General features: G+C 47.3%; 1 protein-coding gene across 6 annotated transcripts in view; it reads right to left on the bottom strand.

Moving 5' to 3' along the window:
* The window catches only part of PPP4R1 (protein phosphatase 4 regulatory subunit 1), a 258,120-nt gene that overhangs the window by 206,026 nt on the left and 28,104 nt on the right, over window positions 1–23,990 (bottom strand). For 3 of the 6 annotated variants that reach the window (XM_063923466.1, XM_063923467.1, XM_063923465.1), the window contains exon 3: window positions 6,833–6,917. In XM_063923466.1, the coding sequence (XP_063779536.1) occupies window positions 6,833–6,891 (59 nt within the window). In that variant the 5' untranslated portion in view covers window positions 6,892–6,917. Of the gene's footprint in view, window positions 1–6,832; window positions 6,969–23,990 lie in introns of all 6 variants that reach the window. The other 3 variants (XM_063923468.1, XM_063923463.1, XM_063923464.1) reach the window with 1 other exon arrangement.

The raw sequence follows: 23,990 nt of genomic DNA, 5'->3' as shown, positions 1-23,990 counted from the left end.
CACACTCACTACAGGAGAGGGTGTCAGCGGCTAATGCCATAACAACCCAAAGAAGCTAAGTGCTAGTGTTCACTCTAGGCTGTTTTAGCAGGGCGCCGCGCCCTGCCCGATTTTTTAAGGGAAAAACCCGCCCTGCCCTTTCTGCGGTGCCCTGCTAAAACAGCCGACCGCTTTCTGCCCTCTCAGCGTGTAAAGATGTCGCGCGCATGCGCACGGCATCCATTCACGCTGTCAGAGAGCGATTGGGGGAAGCCCAGCACCGCACGCCCCCAACAGTGACGGCGCCGCCCGCCCAAGCCCCCGTCTGTGGACTGAACTGCCCACTTGCATTACGTGCAAGTGGCCACGCCCCCTATTTGAATGGTCACGCCGCGCGCGCTTGTGCCCCTCACGGACCCACGCCCTGCCCGTTCCCTAAAGTGAACACTAAAGTGCGTCAGGGTGGGCGCCTTGTGGAGCCCAGTGTACCTCGCAGAAAGATTTAACAACTGTAAGTTCTTACCATAAATCTAATTTTCTGCTGCGGGGTACACTGGGCTCCACAAGGAATAACATCGGGGATGTCCTAAAGCAGTTCCTCATGGGAGGGGACGCACTCTAGCGGGCACAAGAACCCGGTGTCCAAAGGAAGCATCCTGGGAGGCGGAAGTATCAAAGGCAAAGAAACTTATGAACGTGTTCCCTGAGGACCACATAGCCACCTTGCACAATTGTTCAAGGGTCGCACCACGGCGGGCCCCCCAAGAAGGTCCAACCGACCGAGTAGAACAGTGATGGCTAACCTTGGCACTCCAGCTGTTGTTGAACTACACATCCCAGCATGCCCTGCATCAGTTTTAGCAGGGCCAAATATCAAAACTGTAGTAGGACATGCTGGGATGTGTGGTTTAACAACAGCTGGAGTGTCAAGGTTAGCCATCACTGGAGTAGAATGAGCTTTGATGGTAGCAGGAGCTGGAAGACCAGCCTGTACATAAGCATGTGCAATCACCATTCTAATCCACCTGGCCAAGGTCTGCTTGTTAGCAGGCCAGCTACGTTTGTGAAATCCAAACAGTACAAAGAGAGAATCAGACTTCCTAACGGAGGCAGTTCTCTTCACATAGATACGGAGAGCCCGTACCATATCCAAAGACCGCTCTTTGGAGGACAACCCAGGAGAATTAAAGGCCAGAATCACAATCTCCTGGTTAAGGTGGAAGGAAGACACCACCATGGGAAAATAACTCGGGCGCGTTCTAAGAACTGCCCAGTCACGGTAAAAAATCAGGTGGGGGGGGACTTACAGGATAAGGCACCCAAGTCTAAGACCCTTCTAGCCGAGGCAATGACCAGCAGAAACAAAACCTTAAGGGAAAGCCACTTAAGGTCTGCAGAAGCAAGAGGTTCAAAACGGATACTCTTGCAAGGCCTCCAGAACTACAGACAAATCCCAAGGGGCCACGGGCGGTACATAAGGAGGCTGAATCCGCAACACACCCCGAGTGAAAGTATGATCATCAGGTAGGGTAGCAATCTTTCTCTGAAACCAAACCGACAAGGCAGAAATGTGAACCCTGAGGGAGTCCAGACGAAGGCCTAAGTCCAGGCCCTGCTGTAGGAAGGCCAAAAGTTTAGCCGTACTAAACTTGAAAATGTCATGATTATGAGACGCACACCAAGTAAAGTAAGAATTCCAGACCCTATAGTGAATCCGAGCAGAAGCCGGCTTACGGACCTTCAACATCATTTGAATGACCGCCTCAGAAAAACCCTTAGCCCTCAAGACGGAAGCTGCAAGAGCCACGCTGTCAAAGCCAGACGGGCCAAGTCCTGGAAAACACAAGGGCCCTGAACGAGGAGGTCTGGTCGTTGTGGAAGCAGAAGGGGACGAACCTGCGAGAGTCCCTGTAGATCGGAGAACCAGTGCCGTCTGGGCAACGCCGGAGCGATCAGAAGTAGGATTCCTCCTTCCTGCTTGAAATTCCGTATTACCCTGGGCAGGAGTGACACCAGAGGGAACACGTACGGCAGCTGAAAGTCCCATGGAATTGCCAGTGCATCCACGAACGCTGCTTGAGGATCCCTTGTCCTTGCTCCGAAGACCGGAACCTTGTGATTGTGTCGAGACGCCATCAGGTCCACATCTGGAACGCCCCACTTGACCACGAGAAGATAAAACACCTCTGGATGGAGGCTCCATTCTCCGGCGTGTACGTCCTGACGACTGAGAAAGTCCGCTTCCCAGTTTAGGACCCCTGGAATGAATACTGCTGATATGGCTTCGTGATACTTCCCTCATTGCCATGCGGCTTCGAGTGCCGCCTTGATGATTTATGTAAGCCATCGTGGTGGCGTTGTCCGATTGTACTTGAACAGGTCTGTTCTGTACCAAATGCTGGGCCAAGTTCAGTGCATTGAACAACGCCCACAATTCCAGAATGTTTATCGGGAGGAGTGACTACTCCTTGATCCACCGACCCTGAAGGGAGTGTTGCTCCAACACTGCGCCCCAACCTCTCAGACTGGCATCTGTCGTCAGAAGGGCCCAGTTGGAGATCCAGAAAGGACGACCCCTGCTTAAACGTTGGTCCTGAAGCCACCAGCTCAGTGACAGTCAGACCTCCGGAGACAAGGAGACCATTTGAGATCTGATCCGGTGAGGCAGGCCGTCCCAGAATTCGCTTCTGTAGAGGGCGAGAATGGAATTGAGCATACTCCACCATGTCGAAAGCCGACACCTAGCACTTGCATCGCCGAATGAATCGACACACGCGGACGAGAAAGGAAGCATCGAATCCTGTCCTGAAGTTTCAGGATTTTCTCCTGAGACAAAAACAACCTCTGGGTGGGAGTGTCAAACAACGCTCCCAGGTGCAGCATGCTCCGAGCAGGGACCTGGGAAGATTTCTTCCAGTTGACTAGCCACCCGTGGCCTTGCCGAAACTGGATAGTCAGATCCAGGATGTCGCAGGAGAATTTCTGGGGAATTCGCCAGGTCAACAAATCGTCCAGGTACGGTAAGATCCTGACCCCTTGACGGAGGAGTACAGCCATCATTACATCCATAACCTTGGTGAACACTCACAGAGCTGTTGTCAAACCAAAAGGTTACGCCTCAGATACTGCTGATGTGACGTTGCAATAGGAATATGCAGGTAGGCATCCTGTATGTCCAGGGAGACCATATATGCCCTAGGCTCCAAGGCCAGAACAATAGAGCGTAGAGTTTCCATACTTGTTCAAGGACTTGAGATTGAGAATAGGCCGCGAGGACACGTTCGGTTTCAGGACTAGAAACAGCGGTGAATAGTACCGCTTGCCTCTCTGAGCCAGGGGAACCTGTACTACCACTCCTGTGTCCAGGAGGGACTGTACCACCGAATGAAGCGTTGTTGCCTTCACCTGATCCGAAGGGACGTCTGTCAGGCAAAATCGATGAGGGGGACGATTCTTGAAGGATACGGCGTAACCGAGAGTGACGACTTCCCGCACCCAGGCATCTGAAGTGGTCTTCAACCATTCCTGGGCAAACCCTAGAAGTCGGCCCCCCACCCTGGATTCTCCCACAGGGAGGCCCGCCCCGTCATGCGGCAGGTTTGTCTGTTTTGGAAGCAGGCTGCCGGGCAGCCTAGGCCCTCTTAGGTCTGGGCTTGGCAGGTTTGGAAGCACGAGCTTGTTTCGGGGTACACCTGACTTTTTGCTTTTCCTGGAGGAAGAAAGGGCAGAGGGAAAGTTCTTTTAACCTTCGGGGCAGAAGGTGCCGTACTTTATAGGCAAGCTGTTTTAGCAGATGCCAAGTCAGCCACAATCTTATTGAGGTCTTCTCCGAAAAGAATGTCTCCCTTAAAAGGGAGCACCTCCAGGGTTTTCTTAGAATCCATGTCCACAGACCAGGATCTCAACCAAAGCATATGCAGAGCCAAGATGGACCTAGTAGCAGCTTTGGCCGCCAGCACCCCGGCATCAGAAGCCACCTCTTTTAGGTAATGAGAAGCCGTGGCGATATAAGAGACATTGTCTAGCATGATCAGAAGCATTAGAAGGTAGCTCAGCCACCAGCTCCTGAGCCCATGCTTCAACAGCCCATGTTGCTGCAATGGTTGGCCTATGTGTAAATCGCCTTTAAACAACCCTCCACACGTCTATCCGTTGGTTCCTTCAGAGAGGTGATGGTAGTCACTGGCAGAGCTGAGGAAACCACTAGCCTCGCCACCTGAGAATCCACAGGTGGAGGAGTTTTCCAATTTTTACATAGCTCCGTAGAGAGGATAGCGAGCCAACAGTCTCTTATGCGGTGTGAACTTTGTTGCTTGACTTTCCCAGGATTCCGGACATATGTCAGCCAGGTATTGAGAAGGAGGTACAACTTGTTTAACCACTTTCTTAAGTTTAAATCTGTCCGGATTTTTTGACACAACCTCAGGCTCAGGTTCATAAGAAACTGGAAGAATCAGTCTGATAGCCTCAATCAAATTAGGGACATCCACCTGTGACCGTCCTTCCCCATCTGAAACATCTGAGTCAGTGTCCGTGGGGGTCAGTATATGCGCCATCCTCATCAGAGGTGGTGTCAGGAACAGTGGTGGATTGTGAGGAAGTAGCGGCCCGTTTGGAAGACGTCTTAGGAGGGGGAGAGTGAGACTTAATTTTACACAGTGATTGATTCAAGTGCTGTAACTGAGATTATATCCGATCTGCCCATGGCGGATTAACTGTAAGTACCATAAATTGCTGCGGCATAGGAGGTCCCATAGGGGGCGTAAACTTAGTTACCAGCGTATTGAATAACGTGGAGAAGGTAGCCCATGGTGGGTCATTGTGGACCCCCGCAGCCACAACTCCACTGGGGGGTAAGGAACCCCCTGAACCTGAACTCTCTGCTGCCACGTTTTCCTCCTAAGTGTCTGCAGCTTTACCTCCACGCAATGTGGGATCAGCCCCAGTTCCGTTGCCCCTTGTAGCGGACATAATGATAAGCTCAATATCAGGCAAACCGGTATAATATTAGCAGCACTATATCTAGCAAGAACTCCCAGTGTAGTGTATCAGCACAAACCGGGAATCCAAGAGATATATGGTGACTATAAATCACATAGAAAAATACACAGTAAGTATATCTTGTGAAACACATATATTAGTTAATAAACCTGACGCAATTAGACCCCTCGGGTTACAGAACATAGGTGTAGCAAGCTGAGTGAAATACAAGAAATGGCAACCACGCAGCAGCAACATGCACACAAACAAAGTCACAAGATACATTGCAGTAATTATATAACACAATAAGACTGCACTGGACTAGCAATACATAGTAATACTCAGGATAGATTTCATATATATATATATATATATATATATATATATATATATATATATATATATATATATATATACACACACACACACACATACATACAGGAGATATAGCAAAACACAGTTAAACTGGATGTATATCACAGGGTAATAGTACCACAAAACCCTGACTATATGCACTCTTTCTTAACTAACACTGTCCACTGACAGGTAGAATACTTAAGTGTCCTGTAAAATGCACAGCGCTGACGTGCAGGCGGCTTTACAGAGGAGGATTTGCACAATCAGTCCCAGGAACAGGGCAGCTCTGTGTAATGGCGGCTGACAGGGAGTGAGGGAGAAGGATATGCAGCTCCAGGGCGGGAACATTTGCCTAAATGGCGCCCTGGGGCTGGGGGAGGGGCTACAGGTCAGGCCTTGTTCTCCTTGCTGGCTTCCCCACCGGGCTCTGCGGGCTGTAAATAAATGGTTTTAGAGAGAAAACCAACCTGTGCCCAGTGTCCCGATGACTAGTGGAGCAGCTGCCTCTTACAGTGTCCACGCCAGCGCGTGCGGCCCGCCTCCCACCGGCCGCGTCTCGATTACAGCGGGCCAAAGAGACCCCTTACCGCCCCCTGTATGCAGCCACGCGTTCCAAGAGACAGCAGCGAGTGTGTGATTGACATAGAAGAACACCGGAGCCTCCGCTGTAGTTACCCGGCAACCAGGACGCAGGAGTATACAGCGCCGCTGGGGGAGTGATGGAGCTGCAGTAGGGGATGTCTGACTGACATCTAACACTGCTGCATCCCTTGAAGTCTTCTTTTCTTCTGAAAATAACTTTCCTAGGGCTGCCTGAGCAGCCCCCCTGTTGTATGCCTGCTTACTGCATGGCACCAACTTACAAACTGAGCTCGGAGGCAGGGTTATAGAGGAGGTGGGGTTATAGAGGAGGCAGCGCTGTGCATCTTGGGAACAGTCAAAAGCTTTGAGCCTGTTGGTGCCTCGGATCAAGATCCTACTCTACACCCTGATGTTGTTCCTCGTGGAGCCAAGTGTACCCTGCAGCAGAAATATAGTTACATTTGTGCCACAGCAGGTCTCCCTGGCTAATCTAGACCATTCTTAAACATGGGCTTGCAGACATTTAGGGGGAATTAAATAATTTTTTGCGTGGCTATAAGTAATAAGCACCCCACAGAGGTATTCAATTATTTTGGCCGCATATCACTTTATACACCTAGACACATGGGGTTTAGATGTGTAAAGCGGTTAAACCCATGCAAAGTATTGGGGCACGCTGTTAACTCCAACTCTGGGTGCCTACTGTTCGATAATTTCTGCTCACCACCTCAGGAGGCTGCAAGCAGAAATCATTCAGTAGAAACCGTTTGGGAAAACAATTGAATCACTCTGTTAGGAATCCAATACTTATGGGAACACAATTTTTTATTTTACCCACGGTCGGATATTTAGCATTTCTAAGAACCTTCAGTTTAAGGTGTCAGCATATCCATAAGTATAATGTAGGTAAAGGTTCCTGGTTTGGTGAGCATACCTGTTAAATATATTCTCACTCGCAGCGTACTTGTCCAGTCTTCCAAGAGGGGTCAACATTTCATCTTGCGAGACAAAGTCCAAGGCTGAAGGTATAATAATCACATCAGACTCTGAGCTGTAGTCATCCACACCAACTATCAGAAACATCAGAAACATGGCTTGAAAATAAAGTTACATTACACTAGGAAAACACTGGTGACGTGCTGCGGTCTGCTCTGTGCAAAGGTCATCCCCATCTGTGCCAGAATGACCTGAAAAGCAACACTGTGATTTCTTCCATGACTGGAAAGGCTTATTTCACATAAATCACAGATACATAGAACCCAGCTGTGGCCAGATTACCAGGATTCATCACAATCAAAAATTTTTACATTGGGCTTAAGCATACTTAAAGCCCCCATACATCTGGCCACTGTTTCCCCAACCCGCCTGGAATAGCCAATCGGTGGCCATCGATATTAACAATCTGTCGGGAAATTGAGGACATTTTGCATGTTAAAAAAAACAAAACATAGATTTGCAGATTCACGATTATTTTTGGGTTTGAATCATGGAAGAGAGACCTTTAAACATGTTGAATATTCCCAATAACCTGACCCGGCGTCGGGGATAGGGATATTGTGACAATACATCAAAGATGTATGGGGATCCTTTTTAGGCTCATACTAATTTTTTCTGTATTTACTAAATAGGCCACACACCTGAGTGTGTTTATTATTAGGGGGGATTCAATTAGCTGTGGTAATTTACAGTGGGCTAATTTATCCCATGGGACTATCCAATTTGCCCCAAAGCGCAGAGACTGTCAGCTATTATGGGACATTCTATATTGAGACCTAAGCAGGCTCCAAAAAAAATAAAAGGCTAGTAAAAGCCTGTCTGCGCCGATCAGGAAGCGAAAAGCACACAGGCCCATGAACTTAACAAAGATTCAATGGGGGGTAGTCAATTGTCAAGTACCGGCAGCTGTCTCTCCAGCACGCCCGACGGAGCTAATTAGTTGTTGCTTCTGTTAGGCGCAACCATCTGCTGGCTCAAGCATTTCCACTGGCCCCCCCCTCCCCTCGGGGTGGTAAGCAGAAATATGCCAAATCATCAGTTTAGTTGGGTTTAGCTGCTTTACGCGGCTTAACCAGACACTAATGGGCGAGATAAGCTCAATAACTGGCATCAATTGAATATCGCCCCTGCGACCTCCCATACCTTTGGACAGGAGATCGGGCGGAGATAACAACTGAATTCCCCCCTATGTATTTTCACCTGAACATTTCTCATTCGTCTAAGAGGATGCTGGGGACTCCAAAAGGACCATGGGGTATAGACGGGATCCGCAGGAGACATGGGCACTTTAAGACTTTAAATGGGTGTGAACTGGCTCCACCCTCTATGCCCCTCCTCCAGACCTCAGTTAGATTCTGTGCCCAGAGAGACTGGACACACACTAGGGGAGCTCTACAGAGTTTCTCTAGAAAAGACTTTTGTTAGGTTTATTATTTTCAGGGAGCACTGCTGGCAACAGGCTCCCTGCATCGTGGGACTGAGGGGAGAGAAGCAGACCTACTTCTGTGAGTTTAAAGGCTCTGCTTCTTAGGCTACTAGACACCATTAGCTCCAGAGGGTCCCGATCACTTGGTGCGCCTAGCTGCTCGTTTAACAAATGAAAGGAGGAGATTTGCTGGTATGTTCTCTCTCCCTGGGTTAGTCCATCTGCCCCAAAGCATTAACCAATAAGCTCCCAATTGTCGTATTTTTAAACATCGCCTGTAAAGTGACAGGAGCTGATTGGTTGGTCTCCTAATCTTAACATGTTTACACAGAGTAATGTTTTATATGGGAAAATGAGAAACCTACGTCTTATTCCTTAGCTGGCGTGATCACACCCCCTTAGTGGAATAGTCATGCTACCTCTGATGATACACTAGCTTTTAATGTTGATGCACACACTTCTCTTTTTGCAGCAACTTTTAAACAATGTTGATAGGTATGGTGTAATGGCAGTATGGCATAACTGCAAACAGGTTCCTCTCTTCGTGTTGTAAATGCTACAAACTACATTTTTTAAGCAGTTGAGATTGTGGTCACTACAAACATTCCCACTAAGGCCCTCAGACCACAAAGTTGTGTACACCTCTGCCTATAAAAATATAAACATACATTAAAATTTTATTTTATACACGCGCACACTATATCCCCATTTGTCCCCTCCTGATAAAATGCCCTCCTCCCATTTTGTGTTTTGGCTGCTCTCATGGGACAAATGTTCTGGTTGAGAACTTAATGTATTTTCTATGCATAGTTTTTTTGTTTTGTTTTTTTAAATTTGCATGTTGTCTTTCTGCTCCCGATGTTTTGGACTTTTACTGTTTCTCTGACTCTGATATACGGGAGATCATCTCCTGACTATTCTGATTTTATGTAATCCTATCTAAATGTGAGTTATTAGACGCCCAAACAATTGTCACAATTCAATCGTGTTTGGGCACATGACGCGCCCAAACAGACCGGTTTTAGCCACCTAAAATGGCTAAACACGTCTAAACGGCTCAAAGTGAGGAGTTTCCACACATTTTTTTCTTGCATCTCTGGAGGCTGCGAGAAAAAAAAATGTAAGCCCCACAGCTACTGTGTGCCTAAACAGAGCAACAATTGCTCTGTTTTGCAACCCCTGGTGGTAGCCGCGGAGTAAAACAACTAAATCAGCACCTATATGTAAAATTAATTTTATTCTTTGCTGCAAAGACAAGCCATGGTTTAACAAAGAGAAAATATAATTGTCTATAGTACCAGCACTGCTAATTAAAATACAGGTTGAGTATCAAATATCCAAATATTCCGAAATACAGAATATTCCGAAATACAGAATTTTTTGAGTGAGAGTGAAATAGTGAAACCTTTGTTTTCTGATGGCTCAATGTACACAAACTTTGTTTAATACAGAAAGATATTAAAAATATTGTATTAAATGACCTTCAGGCTGTGTGTATAAGGTGTATATGAAACAAATGAATTGTGTGAATGTACACAAACTTCGTTTAATGCACAAAATTATAAAAAATATTGGCTAAAATTACCTTCAGGCTGTGTGTATAAGGTGTGTATGATACATAGATTCATTCTGTACTTAGACTTGGGTCCCATCGCCATGATATCTCATTATGGGATGTAATTATTCCAAAATACAGAAAAATCTGATATCCAAAATACTTCTGGTCCCAAGCATTTTGGATAAGGGATACTCAACCTGTAACTATAATAAACTCTACAATCTAACAGAGCAAAATCGAGGTGCTTTGCAAACTTTTTGCCCAAAAAATACAGACACTTCAACAAGCACTCAGGTGACCTCATCTCTGATGGGTACCCAACACTGAGTTTAAGGCTGGTATTTTTTGACCAAAAGTATGCTAAGCACCTCAGTTATGCCCAGATTACACTACAGAGTTTAATATTTTAATTAACAGTGCTTGGTACGATAGCGTGTGCATCGGCATTATATTTTCTCTTTCTTTGTGGAACGACCAGTTTCTGCTTGATAGCATCTCTGATTATATTTGTGATCAGGGTGTGCAGTCACAGGTTCCACTAACCAAGCAATGATTTACCCAGAGGCACCCAGGTGATATCCACACTAGCTACTGCTCTGCATGTGTTCTTTGGATTTTTGGGGGATATTCTATCCCCCAATGCTTTAGCTCAGGTCAAAATGTCTGGTCTTGAATCGATATTGTTTGTTTCTAAGGTAGTTTCTTACTACTTCAGTTGGAGCCCAGTGCTCCTCTGTTTCTTTCACAGTCCCGGGTAAAAACTGAATCATAGAAGACAGATGGGAATGGGAAGACAATTCACAAAATATGAAATGGTTAGTCACCTTTAAATTTTAAATAATGGTCAACACTTTGCTGATGAATCAGTTTAAGTGATGAGCTGCCAGCTGTGTGCCTCTATGGGGTGTGAGGGAAAAATGAGCAGTGTGGATGGATGCAATTTTCTGTTCCAGGACATCATATTCATCGTGCTGAACTGCCACCTTTGTATCCTTATATCGAGGATACATATATTTTTTCTTAATATGAAATGTATGTATTTCGTATACGGATTGCATTTGAAAATATATATATTTTAGTGATCTGCTGATAAAGATTTAGTAATTTAATTGTACAAGCTGCTACTGCTTACATAACACAATATTGTATAGACGAGGAAAAGCTATGCCTTCCAATTAGGAAGCAGCTGTCTTCCTAGCCCAGGTTAGTGCATGGCCGCCTGCCAGAGTCTGTTTTGTACACAGGAGCTTTCGTTGTAAACATTTAATGTATGGTCGTAGAATCAGAATCAGCTGTAATCGCGTACACTAGGATTTTATTGCGGTACAATGCATCGCCAAGCAGCAACATGAAGGGGGAATACAAAGCATAAGAAGGGTGAAAAACCTAGCATACACTACACGTATGAGCTCATACTGCACATTGCAACTGTACGGTATGAACTCATCTGTGTAATGTTTGTAAGAGCCTTTTACTTCTGCTTGCCCAGTACAGAAATTTAACTTCATGTCAGTTTTCATGTCTTCAGAAGTGTTATGCTCTATTTAGGGAAGCAGTTAGCTTCTAGACAGACGGGATCCCAGCAGTCTGTATACCGACACCGGGATCCCGACGGAGGACACAATCCCGGCATCACAATACCGACAGCCGGCACCCGATAGTCCTGAAAGCGGGAAGCGCTGGCATCGTGCCGTAGCGGGAGGGGTTTAGGCAGCAGAAGGGGGGTTAGGGTGGATGGCTGGAAGGTTAGGGTTAGACATCTAGTGGGGAGAACTGACAAGGGGAGAGAGAGAAAGCTCTGAGTGCGTCCACACAAGAGCTTTCTCTCTCCCCTTGTCAGTACTTGTACTTTCTAGCTCTGGGCGCACCACCAATAGGGACTACAATTGAAAGGCTTAAATTTCCTTTCCAGCAATTATAATTGTCCACTTTTGGTTCTTCACAATCTGTTGCAATTTATCACACACCAGTGCCCAGTCGCTCTCTCTTTTTGATCTAGTGGGGAGAGTTAGGTTTAGGCAGCGGGGAAGGGAGGGTTCGGGTTAGGTTTAGGCAACCACAATGGAGGGTTAGGGTAGGGGGCAGAGGAGGGTTAATGGACTATTGAAGGGGCTTCTAGGATTCTGATGGATGTGATGCCCGTCTGTATTCTAACCACCAGCATCCCATCCATCAGTAAATCATACTGAACCCTTTATGTAATACATTGGCATATGGTGTGAATTTACATTAAACACCTAGCACTTTGTGATGCACGGAAGATTTTAAATGCATAAATATATATGCTCCTTATGCCCTTCTAAAAGTGAGTGCAACTTAACCAGCATGGTTTCAACACTCGTTCAGGTATAGGAACTGTAAAATGTCTAAATAAAATGTTGTACATGTGTCATTATACATATTTGTTACAGCCAAGCCAAATAGCCACTCTTGATACGTCAGGTTGTGTGAGAATCTTGTTGCATCGGGTGTTTTTTTTGCCAAAAATGCAAACAGGATGCATGAGCAGACTGTGCTGCACTAATTTATATAACACTTGTATATCTGTGTGCGACTATGTCTCTGACTATACTTAGTGTTACAATGTAGCAGTCGCCGTTTATTTCCAATTCAAGTTCTGTTCCATATACAGACTCGGTCACACACACATCTTACAAGTGTCCTGTATCAAATTAATCAACATAGTCTCCTTGTGCATCCTAGCTGCATTGTGTTGTGACTAATAGGCCCTACACACTTAAAGATCTAACTGAACAATATGAACATTCTCGTTCAGTGGGTAGGCACCAACGATGAACGATGCGCGGCCCCGCACTCGTTCATCGTTGGTGCTGAGTCGCTTATACATGCATGCCAATATGGACAATCTCGTCAATATTAGCATGCACTTCTATGGGGCCAGGTGACGAGGGAGTGGAGAAACTTCACTCCCCTCGTCATTCTCTTAGGGGTATATTCAATTGAAGTCGAAGCTGCTTATTCAATTGAAGTCGAAGCTGCTGTCTGTCGAAAAGACCTATTCAATAAAACCCAAAATTTTTCGACAAGTCAATGAACCAACAGTTTTTGGCCCCTTTTCGACCATCTCAGTTCGACTTTAAAAAAAAGTCGAATGAGATGGGGACAGCAGCGCCGGAGACGGGGTGAGCTAAGGCGGGGATGGGGTAAGCAGTACTGGAGGACAGCCGCCGCTCACAGCAGCGTCCACCTGGCTCCAGCAAGCGAGACTTCGCTTGCTGGAGCCGGGTGGACGCTGCCGTGAGCATCGGCTGTGAGAGGGGGGGAGACGGGGAGCGGGACAGAGCGGCGGCTGTGACGGGGGACGGAGCGGCGTCTGTGAGATAGGAGGGACGGGGGAGAGCCGCAGGCAGACGGGCAAGAGCAGCGGCTATATAGCTGCTGTTGTAGCGCTGCTCTCCCCCGACTTCAGTTGAATATACCCCTTAATGTCTACATATTTATTAAACACTGGATGCAACCTTAACTCTGTAAACAAGTATATATTGACCTCTTAATGACCACAACCAACATATTGTCAGAATGCATTGTATTCTGACAAGGCTTAAATAGAGTGCTGAAATTTCACTTTCCTAGCACACTGCCACAGGAAGCTGGCTGTTACTGGCAATCTACAGTTCCAGTGTTGTGTTCAAAATTATTTAAGACAGTTCTCCATGACAACTGTGCTACCAAATACAGAAGCACTCCTTCCGCATTGGTGTTTCCATCTAAATAAAATAACCTCTACACTGCAGAAAACATTAAGGGGTCTAGGGAAGAACTCCGCCATGCTGGCTTCTATTAATTCAGGAGAACCCACGTGACCAGGGTAAGAAGTGCCAAAATAGACTGTAAAGCATTCAGCAGCAAAAGGGGTTAATCGTCAATTCCCATAAGTCACACTTTTTTTCACGAAAATGGCCCACAACTGCACAAGAAATTCAAGTACACTGTTAAATATAGGGGGAATTCGCCCGAGCTCCCACCTAAAGTGACGGGAGATCGTAATGGCAATGTTGAATTGATGCTGATTACCGCGTAAAGCTTCTAAAATCGACTAAAACTAATCGGCCCGATCATGAAAAAGATTTATGGTAGACTCACAATTGTTAAATCTCTTTCTGGGAGGTACATTGGTTCCACAGGGGAGAAAAAAATCGGGGTGTAGAGATGGATCTTGAGCCAGGCACCAACAGGCTAAAGCTTTAGACTGTCCCAGGATGCATTGGGGCCTCCTCTATAACCCCACCTCCAGGCACTGGAGCTCAGTTTCGTTAACTAGTCCGATGCAGTAGCAGGTAAAAGAGAAGGCAGATGTTAGTCACATAGAACCACGTTCTCACGACAGGAGAAAGTACCGGCGGCTAATGCCATACAAACCCACAGAAGCTAGGTGCGTCCTGGCAGGCGCCCTGTAGAACCAATGTACCTCGCCGAAAGAGATTTAACAATGGTAAGTCTACCATAAATCTCCATTTCTGCTGCAGGGTACATTGGTTTCCACAGGGAAACATCGGGGATTTCCTAAAGCAATTCCTCATGGGAGGAGACGCGCCGAAGCGGGTATGAGAACCCGGCGTCCAAAGGAAGAATCCTGGGAGGCGGAAGTATCAAAGGCATAGAACCTGATGAACGTGTTCTGAGGACCACGTAGCCGCCTTGCACAATTGTTCAGCGGACACGCCTCGGCGGGCCGCCCAAGAAGGTCCAACAGACAGAGTAGAATGGGCTTTAATAGCAGCAGGAGCTGGGAGCCCAGCCTGCACATAGGCTTGTGCAATCACCATTTTAATCCATCTAGCCAAGGTTTGCTTGTTCGCAGGCCAGCCACGTTTGTGAAAACCAATAAAAGTACAACAAGGGTATCTGACCGCTTAATAGAGGCAGTCCTCTCTACGCAAATACGGAGAGCATGTACCACATCCAAAGACCGCTCTTTGGAGGACCAACCAGAAGAGATGTAAGCAGGAACCACAATCTCTTGGTTAAGGTGAAAAGATGACATCACTTTAGGCTAATAACCAGGGCGAGTTCTAAGAACAGCCCGGTCGAGCCATTTAAGGTCCACTGACTCAAGAGATTCAAATGGAGACTCTTGTACTGTATTCAGAACAGACAGATCCCATGGAGCCACAGGAGGGACATAGGGAGGCGTAAAACGCCCTGAGTGAAAGTATGAACGTCAGGAATAAATACAATTTTCCTCTGAAACTATACTGACAAGGCAGATATATGAACCTTGAGGGAGGCCAGACAAAAGCTTAAGTCCAGGCCTTGTTGCTGAAAAGCCAGAAGTCTGGAAGTACTGAATTTGTAAGCATCATAATTCTTAGCAGCACACCAGGTGAAGTAAGAATTCCAGACCCTAAAATAAATCTGCGCAGAAGCCGGTTTGCGGGCCTTCAGCATAGTTTGGATAACCGCCTCAGAGAATTCTTTGGACCTCAAGAGAGAAGCTTCAAGAGCCAAGCCGTCAAAGTCAACCTGGCCAGGTCCGGGTAGACACAAGGGCCCTGAACGAGGAGGTCTGGGCGTTGAGGAAGTAGAAGAGGACGCTCCACTCTCCGGCGTGCACGTCCTGACGACTGAGGAAATCCGCTTCCCAGTTGAGGACTCCCGGAATGAACACTGCCAATATTGCTGGCAGATGGCGTTCTGCCCAACGAAGGATTTTTGACACTTACATCATTTCCATGCGGCTTCGAGCGTCGCCGTGATGGTTTATCTACGCCACCATGGTGGCGTTGTCTGCCGTACTTGAACAGGCCTGTTCTGTATCAGAGGCAGGGCGAGAGACAAATCATTGAACACCGCCCGCAATTCCAGAATGTTTATCGGGAGGAGAGATTCCTCCTTGGTCCACCGACTCTGGAAAGAGTGTTGCTCTAACACCGCTCCCCAACCCCTGGCGCTCATAGCCCCTGCTCAATTGCTGGTCTTCTAGTCACCAGGTCAGCGACAGACGAACCTCTGGAGTCAAGGAGATCATGTGAGACCTGATCCGATGAGGCAGGCCGTCCCACTTGGAAAGGATTAACCTCTGCAGAGGGCAGGTATGAAATTGAGCGCACTCTACCATGTCGAAAGCTGACACCATGAGGCCTAGTACTTGCATCCCCGAGTATATCGACACTCTTGGGCGAGAGAGAAAGTATCTGATCCTGTCCTGAATTTTCAGGACCTTCTCTGGAGACAGAAACAGCCGTTGACTGTGTCCAGCAGTGCCCCCCAGGTGCACCATGCTCCGAGCAGGGACCAGCGAGGACTTCTTCCAGCTGATGAGCCACTGTCAGTTGTAGATGACTGAGGAGGACATTGTGGGAGTTTGCCAGAATCAGCAAGTGGTCCAGATACGGCAGGATCCTGACTCCCTGGCGACGGAGATGAGCCATCATCACGGCAATAACCTTGGTGAAGATTCAAGGGGCCGTGGCCAGTCCAAACGGCAGAGCCTGGAATTGATAGTGAAGGTTGCCTATAGCAAACCATAGATAATGCTGATGCGATATGGCAATAGGTATATGCAGGTAAGCATCCTGTATATCCAGGGATACCATATAGTCTCCGGGTTCTATGGCCAGTACAACTGAGCGCAGTGTTTCCATATGGAACTTGGACACTCTCTCAAATCTGTTCAGTGATTTGAGGTTGAGCATAGGAGGGAGCGCACAACCAGTTGTAGAGCTTGCGACTTTAATGGATCCGAAGGGATAACCGTTGTGCAGAACTGGCAAGGGGGATGTCTCTTGAAAGAGACAGCGTACCCGTGAGAGACAACTTCTGGCACCCATGCCTCTGGTTAACCAGACCTGGGTGAATCGCAGAAGTCGGCCTCCCACCATGGGGTCCCCCAGGGGGAGGCCCGCACCGTCATGCAGCAGGCTGGTCTTGTTTGGAAGCAGGCTGACGGGCAGCCCAGGATTGCTTTGCTTGGGCTTAGTCGTTTTGGGAGCACGAGATTGTCTCGGGTGTGCCTGACCTTTTGCTTTCCCTTGAGGCTGAAAGGAGCGAAAGGTGGTACCTTTTGCCTTCTATGCATAAGGATTAGTATTCGGGAGAAATGCAGTCTTAGCAGCCGCTAAGTCAGTCACAATCTTATTGAGATCTTCCCCAAATAGGATGTCTCCCTTAAAAGGGAGTACCTCCAAGGTCTTTTTGGAGTCCAGGTCCACCTTCCACGACCTCAACCACCGAATACGGCGAGCCAGAATGGACGTAGTCGATGCCTTGGCCGCCAACACACCTGCCTCAGAGGATGCCTCCTGAATGTAGTAAGCGGCGGTGGTAACATGAGACAGGTATTGTTTGGCAGTGTCAGATATATCCTGAGGCAGCTCTTCCTCTAATGCCTGAAACCATGCTTCAATTCCTTTCGCAGCCCAAGAGGCTGCTATAGTGGGTCTATGTACAGCACCTTTAAGGGAGTAAATAGACTCCCTACAGAGTTGTGTAACAATTTTCCCACTTGTTACACAACTCTGTAGGGAGAGGATAGCGAGCTACCATCTTTTTAGATAGGGAGAATTTCTTTCCTGGCGAAGACCAGGGTTCTTGACGTATGTCCCCTAAATGGTCAGAATGCGGTAATAATGTTTTAGTTACCTTCTGATGTTTAAACTTATCAGGTTTCTTAGACACAGTAGTGGGATCCACATCATCATCTATTTGTAGAATTTGCTTAATAGCAACCACTAGGTCAGGGACATCAACCCGAATTGTAGATTCCTCCTCAGAAGCAGCTGTATCAGTGTCTGACGGGTCAATATACTCCCTATCCTCATTGGAAGTATCTTCCGAGAGATTAGTGGATTGTGAGGAAGTGACCCGCGTAGATGACCCCTTGACACCATAGTGACTTGGGGCAGGTTTATGTCTAACCAAAGAATGATTCTATTGCTGCAACTGTGTAGACAAATTATCCGCCCAAGGTGGATTTACCATAGGGACAATATGTGGCTGCAATGGCACAGGAGGTCCCATAGGGGGCGTAAGGTGTGTCACAAGCGTATTGAGCATAGTTGAGAAGGCCGCCCAAGGTGGTTCCTGATTGGTTACAGGAGCTGCGGACTGACTGGGAGATGTATGGCACATATTACACAGACCATCATTCAAAGCTTCCCCCTAAGGCAAATCCCTGGTGCCAACGCTGCATGATACAGGAGCGTCCGTGGATTTCCCGCCCTTTGTGTTAGACATTTTAGTGAATGTAACCGCAGAGCGTATAAGTACGATACAGCCAGACAGAGTATAATACCTGCAAATAAATCCTCTAGTATGTGACAGCGTACACAGTACACAACACCAGCGAAAAAATCCGGTATTATGTGACTGAGTACACAGTAGAACACACTTGACGGCAAATACTGTGCAAGCACTATATATGCGACCCTGACGCACCTAGTCCTTAGGGTACGGAATACAGTGATAGATATAGCTGGGATAAACTGAAAGTGAAATCCACACAGCAGATACAGGCACACACAGTCACAATGCAGATAATTATTTTAGTCAGACAATAAAACTGCACTGGACTAATAAAATAGATATATATATATATATATATATATATATATATATATATCTCTATCTATCTATCTATAAAACAATGTGCGGTCCGAGACCGGATGTATATATCAGAATACTCGTACAATATATTCTGGCACAGGTACACTTGTTCTTAACTAACGCTGTCTTAATATTGACATGTAGAATACTTAAGTGTCTGTAAAATCACGGCACTGATGTACAGGCAGATTTACAGAGGAGACCTTGCCCGGCAGTCCCAGAGAACAGTCGCAGCCAATCAGAGAAGATGGAGCCCAGCGTCTCAGTCAGGGAGTGAGGGAGAGTGTGAGGCAGCTCCAGGGCGAGAACACCAGCAGTAGATGGCGCCCGGAGCCAGGGGATGGGCTACAGGTCAAGCGCCTTCTCCCCTATGCTGGTCCTCACCACCTGGTACTGTGGAGTCTTATTAAAGAGGATATTTATATATCCTACCTGTACTCCTCTGCCCTGGTGGATATAGTGGGGTCCCTGCTCTGTTACAGTGTCCACGCCAGTGTCGTAGTCCCTCTCCTTAGACTGCAACCGGAATGTGATTTAATGGCGGGTCCCACCCGGGGGACCCTCTTACCTCCTCCCTTCTGTAGCAGCCGCGCGAATCAGGAGAGCGTCTGCAACCGTGTGCCTAGAGCCGGAGCATCTGTCGCAAGTACCAAGGAACAGAGGCAACGGGAGTATGCAACGCCGCTGGGGAGGTGACGGAGCCGCAGCACAGAATGTCACCCTGACAAGTAAGTGCTGCAGCCCTTGAAGTCTTCTGAAAGCTTTTTCAGGGCTGCCCAGTGCAGCCCTCCCTTTTAAGTGACCTTCTTCTGCATGCACCAACTCGAAACTGAGCGCAAGTGCCTGGAGGCGGGGTTATAGAGGCCCCAATGCATCCTGGGACAGTCTAAAGCTTTAGCTTGTTGGTGCCTGGATCAAGATCCATCTCTACACCCCGATGTTTCCACAATGTACCCCGCTGTAGAAAGAGCTGTTTAGGCACCCAAACAGGTCACTTTTCCCACATTTCAGCTTGCCACCCCCGGGAAGTATGAGCTAAAATAACGGTGCCTGCACCGGGTGCACCCGACAGGAGCAATAATTGAATAGCTCCGTTGGACATGCAGTAGACACAGCTGCCGGTGCTTTCAACTGAATTCCCCCTAACAGCTCTATTAAGAAAACAATTGCAAGAGGAAACAGCAAACTTACAAAATGTGGAAGAAATCTGAAAGGTTCTGGTTGAACAAATAGCTAATTTCTCAATGTATTGTACTATGCAAAATTAACAGCTCACTTAGGAGTCTACATAATGGCCAGTTTATACACTGCACTAACCCTATGAAGCCAGATTGATTACAAGTAAAAGAAAAGCGGTTATGTCAGAGGTTCTTAAACGTGGTCCTCAAGGCACTCTAACAGTCACAGGTTTTATGGATATTCACCTTTTAGATTGTAAGCTCGCATTAGCAGGGTCTTCTTTCCTCATGTGCCTTTCCTTTTCTTACTTATACTCTCTTATCCCCTATACTCCCTTTGATGGCACCTACCCCCTGGTTTTCCATACATGTCCTATATTGTCTTGAACGGTAAGTGCTTTTACTTGATTGATTGATTGCTCATTTGATTATGTACTGTGCGCTGCGGATCCTTTGTGGCGCCAAATAAATAAAGGATAATATAATAACCATCCATGGCTGAACTCATATGGTTACATGAAATTTATTGAGGTACTAATTTAGTCACCTGTGGACAAGCTTGGTTATACTTAAAACCTGGACTGTTAGGGTGCCTTGAGGACCGTGTTTGGGAACCTCTGTCTTATGTAGTAAAGTATAAGACAGCAGCACAGTTTTTAAAAATGCTAACTGCAATGATCTAAGAGAACGAAACCTCATCATACCATATCACTCTTCTGCTTTACATGGTCCAATTTGAAGACCTGCAGTTATGGCAGAATACATGTATAGGTGCTTCCTATAAAGGAAAAAAGGTGCATACTTGACCAAGAATGCACAATATAAACTGTCCCACAGGCAACGGTGAAAAAAGGTGATGTTACCCATCAAAACTGACCTCCTTTTATTTAACCTGTACTACACTGCTCAAAAAAATAAAGGGAACACTAAAATAACACATCCTAGATCTGAATGAATTAAATATTCTTATTAAATACTTTGTTCTTTACATAGTTGAATATGCTAACAAAATCACACAAAAATGATCAATGGAAATCAAATGTATTAACCCATGGAGGTCTGGATTTGGAGTCACCCTCAAAATTAAAGTGGAAAAACACACTACAGGCTGAACCAACTTTGATATAATGTCCTTAAAACAAGTCAAAATGAGGCTCAGTAGTGTGTGTGGCCTCCACGTGCCTGAATGACCTCCCTACAATGCCTGGGCATGCTCCTGATGAGGTGGCGGATGGTCTCCTGAGGGATCTCCTCCCAGACCTGGACTAAAGCATCCACCAACTCCTGGACAGTCTGTGGTGCAACGGGGTGTTGGTGGATGGAGTGAGACATGATGTCCCAGATGTGCTCAATTCGATTCAAGTCTGGGGAACGGGCGGGCCACTCCATAGCATCAATGCCTTCATCTTGCAGGAACTGCTGACACTCCAACCACATGAGGTCTAGCATTGCCTTGCATTAGGAGGAACCCAGGGCCAACCGAACCAGCATATGGTCTCACAAGGGGTCTGAGGATCTCATCTCAGTACCTAATGGCAGTCAGGCTAGCTCTGGTGAGCACATGGAGGGCTGTGCGGCCCCCCAAAGAAATGCCACCCCACACCATTACTGACCCACTGCCAAACCGGTCATGCTGGAGGATGTTGCAGGCAGCAGAACATTCTCCTTGGCGTCTCCAGACTCTGTCACGTCTGTCACATGTGCTCAGTGAGAACCTGCTTTCATCTGTGAAGAGCACAGGGTGCCAGCGGCTAATTTGCCAATCTTGGTGTTCTCTGGCAAATGCCAAACGTCCTGCACGGTGTTGGGCTGTAAGCACAACCCCCACCTGTGGATCTCGGGCCCTCACACCACCCTCATGGAGTCTGTTTCTGATCGTTTGAGTAGACACATGCACATTTGTGGCTTGATGGAGGTCATTTTGCAGGGCTCTGGCAGTGCTTCTCCTGTTCCTCCTTGCACAAAGGCGGAGGTAGCGGTCCTGCTGCTGGGTTGTTGCCCTCCTACGGCCTCCTCCACGTCTCCTGATGTACTGGCCTGTCTCCTGGTTAGCGCCTCCATGCTCTGGACACTACGCTGACAGACACAGCAAACCTTCTTGCCACAGATCGCATTGATGTGCCATCCTGGATGAGCTGCACTACCTGAGCCACTTGTGTGGGTTGTAGGGAGGTCATACAGGCACGTGGAGGCCACACACACTACTGAGCCTCATTTTGACTTGTTTTAAGGACATTACATCAAAGTTGGATCAGCATGTAGTGTGTTTTTCCACTTTAATTTTGAGGGCGACTCCAAATCCAGACCTCCATGGGTTAATAAAATAAGATTTTACTTACCGATAAATCTATTTCTCGTAGTCCGTAGTGGATGCTGGGGACTCCGTCAGGACCATGGGGATTAGCGGCTCCGCAGGAGACAGGGCACAAAAATAAAGCTTTAGGATCAGGTGGTGTGCACTGGCTCCTCCCCCTATGACCCTCCTCCAAGCCTTAGTTAGGATACTGTGCCCGGACGAGCGTACACAATAAGGAAGGATTTTGAATCCCGGGTAAGACTCATACCAGCCACACCAATCACACCGTACAACTTGTGATCTGAACCCAGTTAACAGTATGACAACGTAGGAGCCTCTGAACAGACGGCTCACAACAAGAACAACCCGATTTTTTTGTAACAATAACTATGTACAAGTATTGCAGACAATCCGCACTTGGGATGGGCGCCCAGCATCCACTACGGACTACGAGAAATAGATTTATCGGTAAGTAAAATCTTATTTTCTCTAACGTCCTAGTGGATGCTGGGGACTCCGTCAGGACCATGGGGATTATACCAAAGCTCCCAAACGGGCGGGAGAGTGCGGATGACTCTGCAGCACCGAATGAGAGAACTCCAGGTCCTCTTTAGCCAGGGTATCAAATTTGTAGAATTTTACAAACGTGTTCTCCCCCGACCACGTAGCTGCTCGGCAGAGTTGTAATGCCGAGACCCCTCGGGCAGCCGCCCAGGATGAGCCCACCTTCCTTGTGGAATGGGCCTTGACAGATTTAGGCTGTGGCAGGCCTGCCACAGAATGTGCAAGTTGAATTGTGCTACAAATCCAACGAGCAATCGTCTGCTTAGAAGCAGGAGCACCCAGCTTGTTGGGTGCATACAGTATAAACAGCGAGTCAGATTTTCTGACTCCAGCCGTCCTTGAAATATATATTTTCAATGCCCTGACAACGTCCAGCAACTTGGAATCCTCCAAATCGCTAGTAGCCGCAGGCACCACAATAGGCTGGTTCAGGTGAAACGCTGACACCACCTTAGGCAGAAAATGAGGACGCGTCCGCAGTTCTGCCCTGTCCGAATGGAAAATCAGATATGGGCTTTTATACGATAAAGCCGCCAATTCTGACACTCTCCTGGCTGAAGCCAGGGCCAGTAGCATGGTTACTTTCCATGTAAGATATTTCAAATCCGCCGATTTGAGTGGCTCAAACCAATGGGATTTGAGAAAATCCAAAACTACATTAAGGTCCCACGGAGCCACTGGGGGCACAACCGGGGGCTGTATATGTAGTACTCCTTTTACAAAAGTCTGGACTTCAGGAACTGAAGCCAATTCTTTCTGGAAGAAAATCGACAGGGCCGAAATTTGAACCTTAATGGACCCCAACTTGAGGCCCATAGACAATCCTGTTTGCAGGAAATGTAGGAATCGACCCAATTGAAATTCCTCCGTGGGGGCCTTCCTGGCCTCACACCACGCAACATATTTTCTCCAAATGCGGTGATAATGTTGTGCAGTCACCTCCTTCCTGGCTTTAACCAGTGTAGGAATGACCTCTTCTGGAATGCCTTTTTCCCTTAGAATTCGGCGTTCAACCGCCACGCCGTCAAACGCAGCCGCGGTAAGTCTTGGAATAAACACGGTCCCTGCTGAATCAGGTCCCGTCTTAGAGGTAGAGGCCACGGATTTTCCGTGAGCATCTCCTGAAGTTCCGGGTACCAAGTTCTTCTTGGCCAATCCGGAGCCACGAGTATCGTTCTTACTCCCCTTTGCCGTATAATTCTCAGTACTTTGGGTATGAGAGGCAGAGGAGGAAACACATACACTGACTGGAACACCCACGGTTATTGCCTGAGGGTCTCTTGACCTGGCGCAATACCTGTCCAGTTTTTTGTTGAGGCGAGACGCCATCATATCCACCTTTGGTTTTTCCCAACGGTTCACAATCATGTGGAAGACTTCTGGATGAAGTCCCCACTCTCCCGGGTGTAGATCGTGTCTGCTGAGGAAGTCTGCTTCCCAGTTGTCCACTCCCGGAATGAACACTGCTGACAGTGCTATCACATGATCTTCCGCCCAGCGAAGAATCCT

This window comes from Pseudophryne corroboree, chromosome 5 (assembly GCF_028390025.1).
Source record: "Pseudophryne corroboree isolate aPseCor3 chromosome 5, aPseCor3.hap2, whole genome shotgun sequence".
Classification (NCBI taxonomy): domain Eukaryota; kingdom Metazoa; phylum Chordata; class Amphibia; order Anura; family Myobatrachidae; genus Pseudophryne; species Pseudophryne corroboree.
This window is presented reverse-complemented; position numbering and strand designations above follow the sequence as displayed.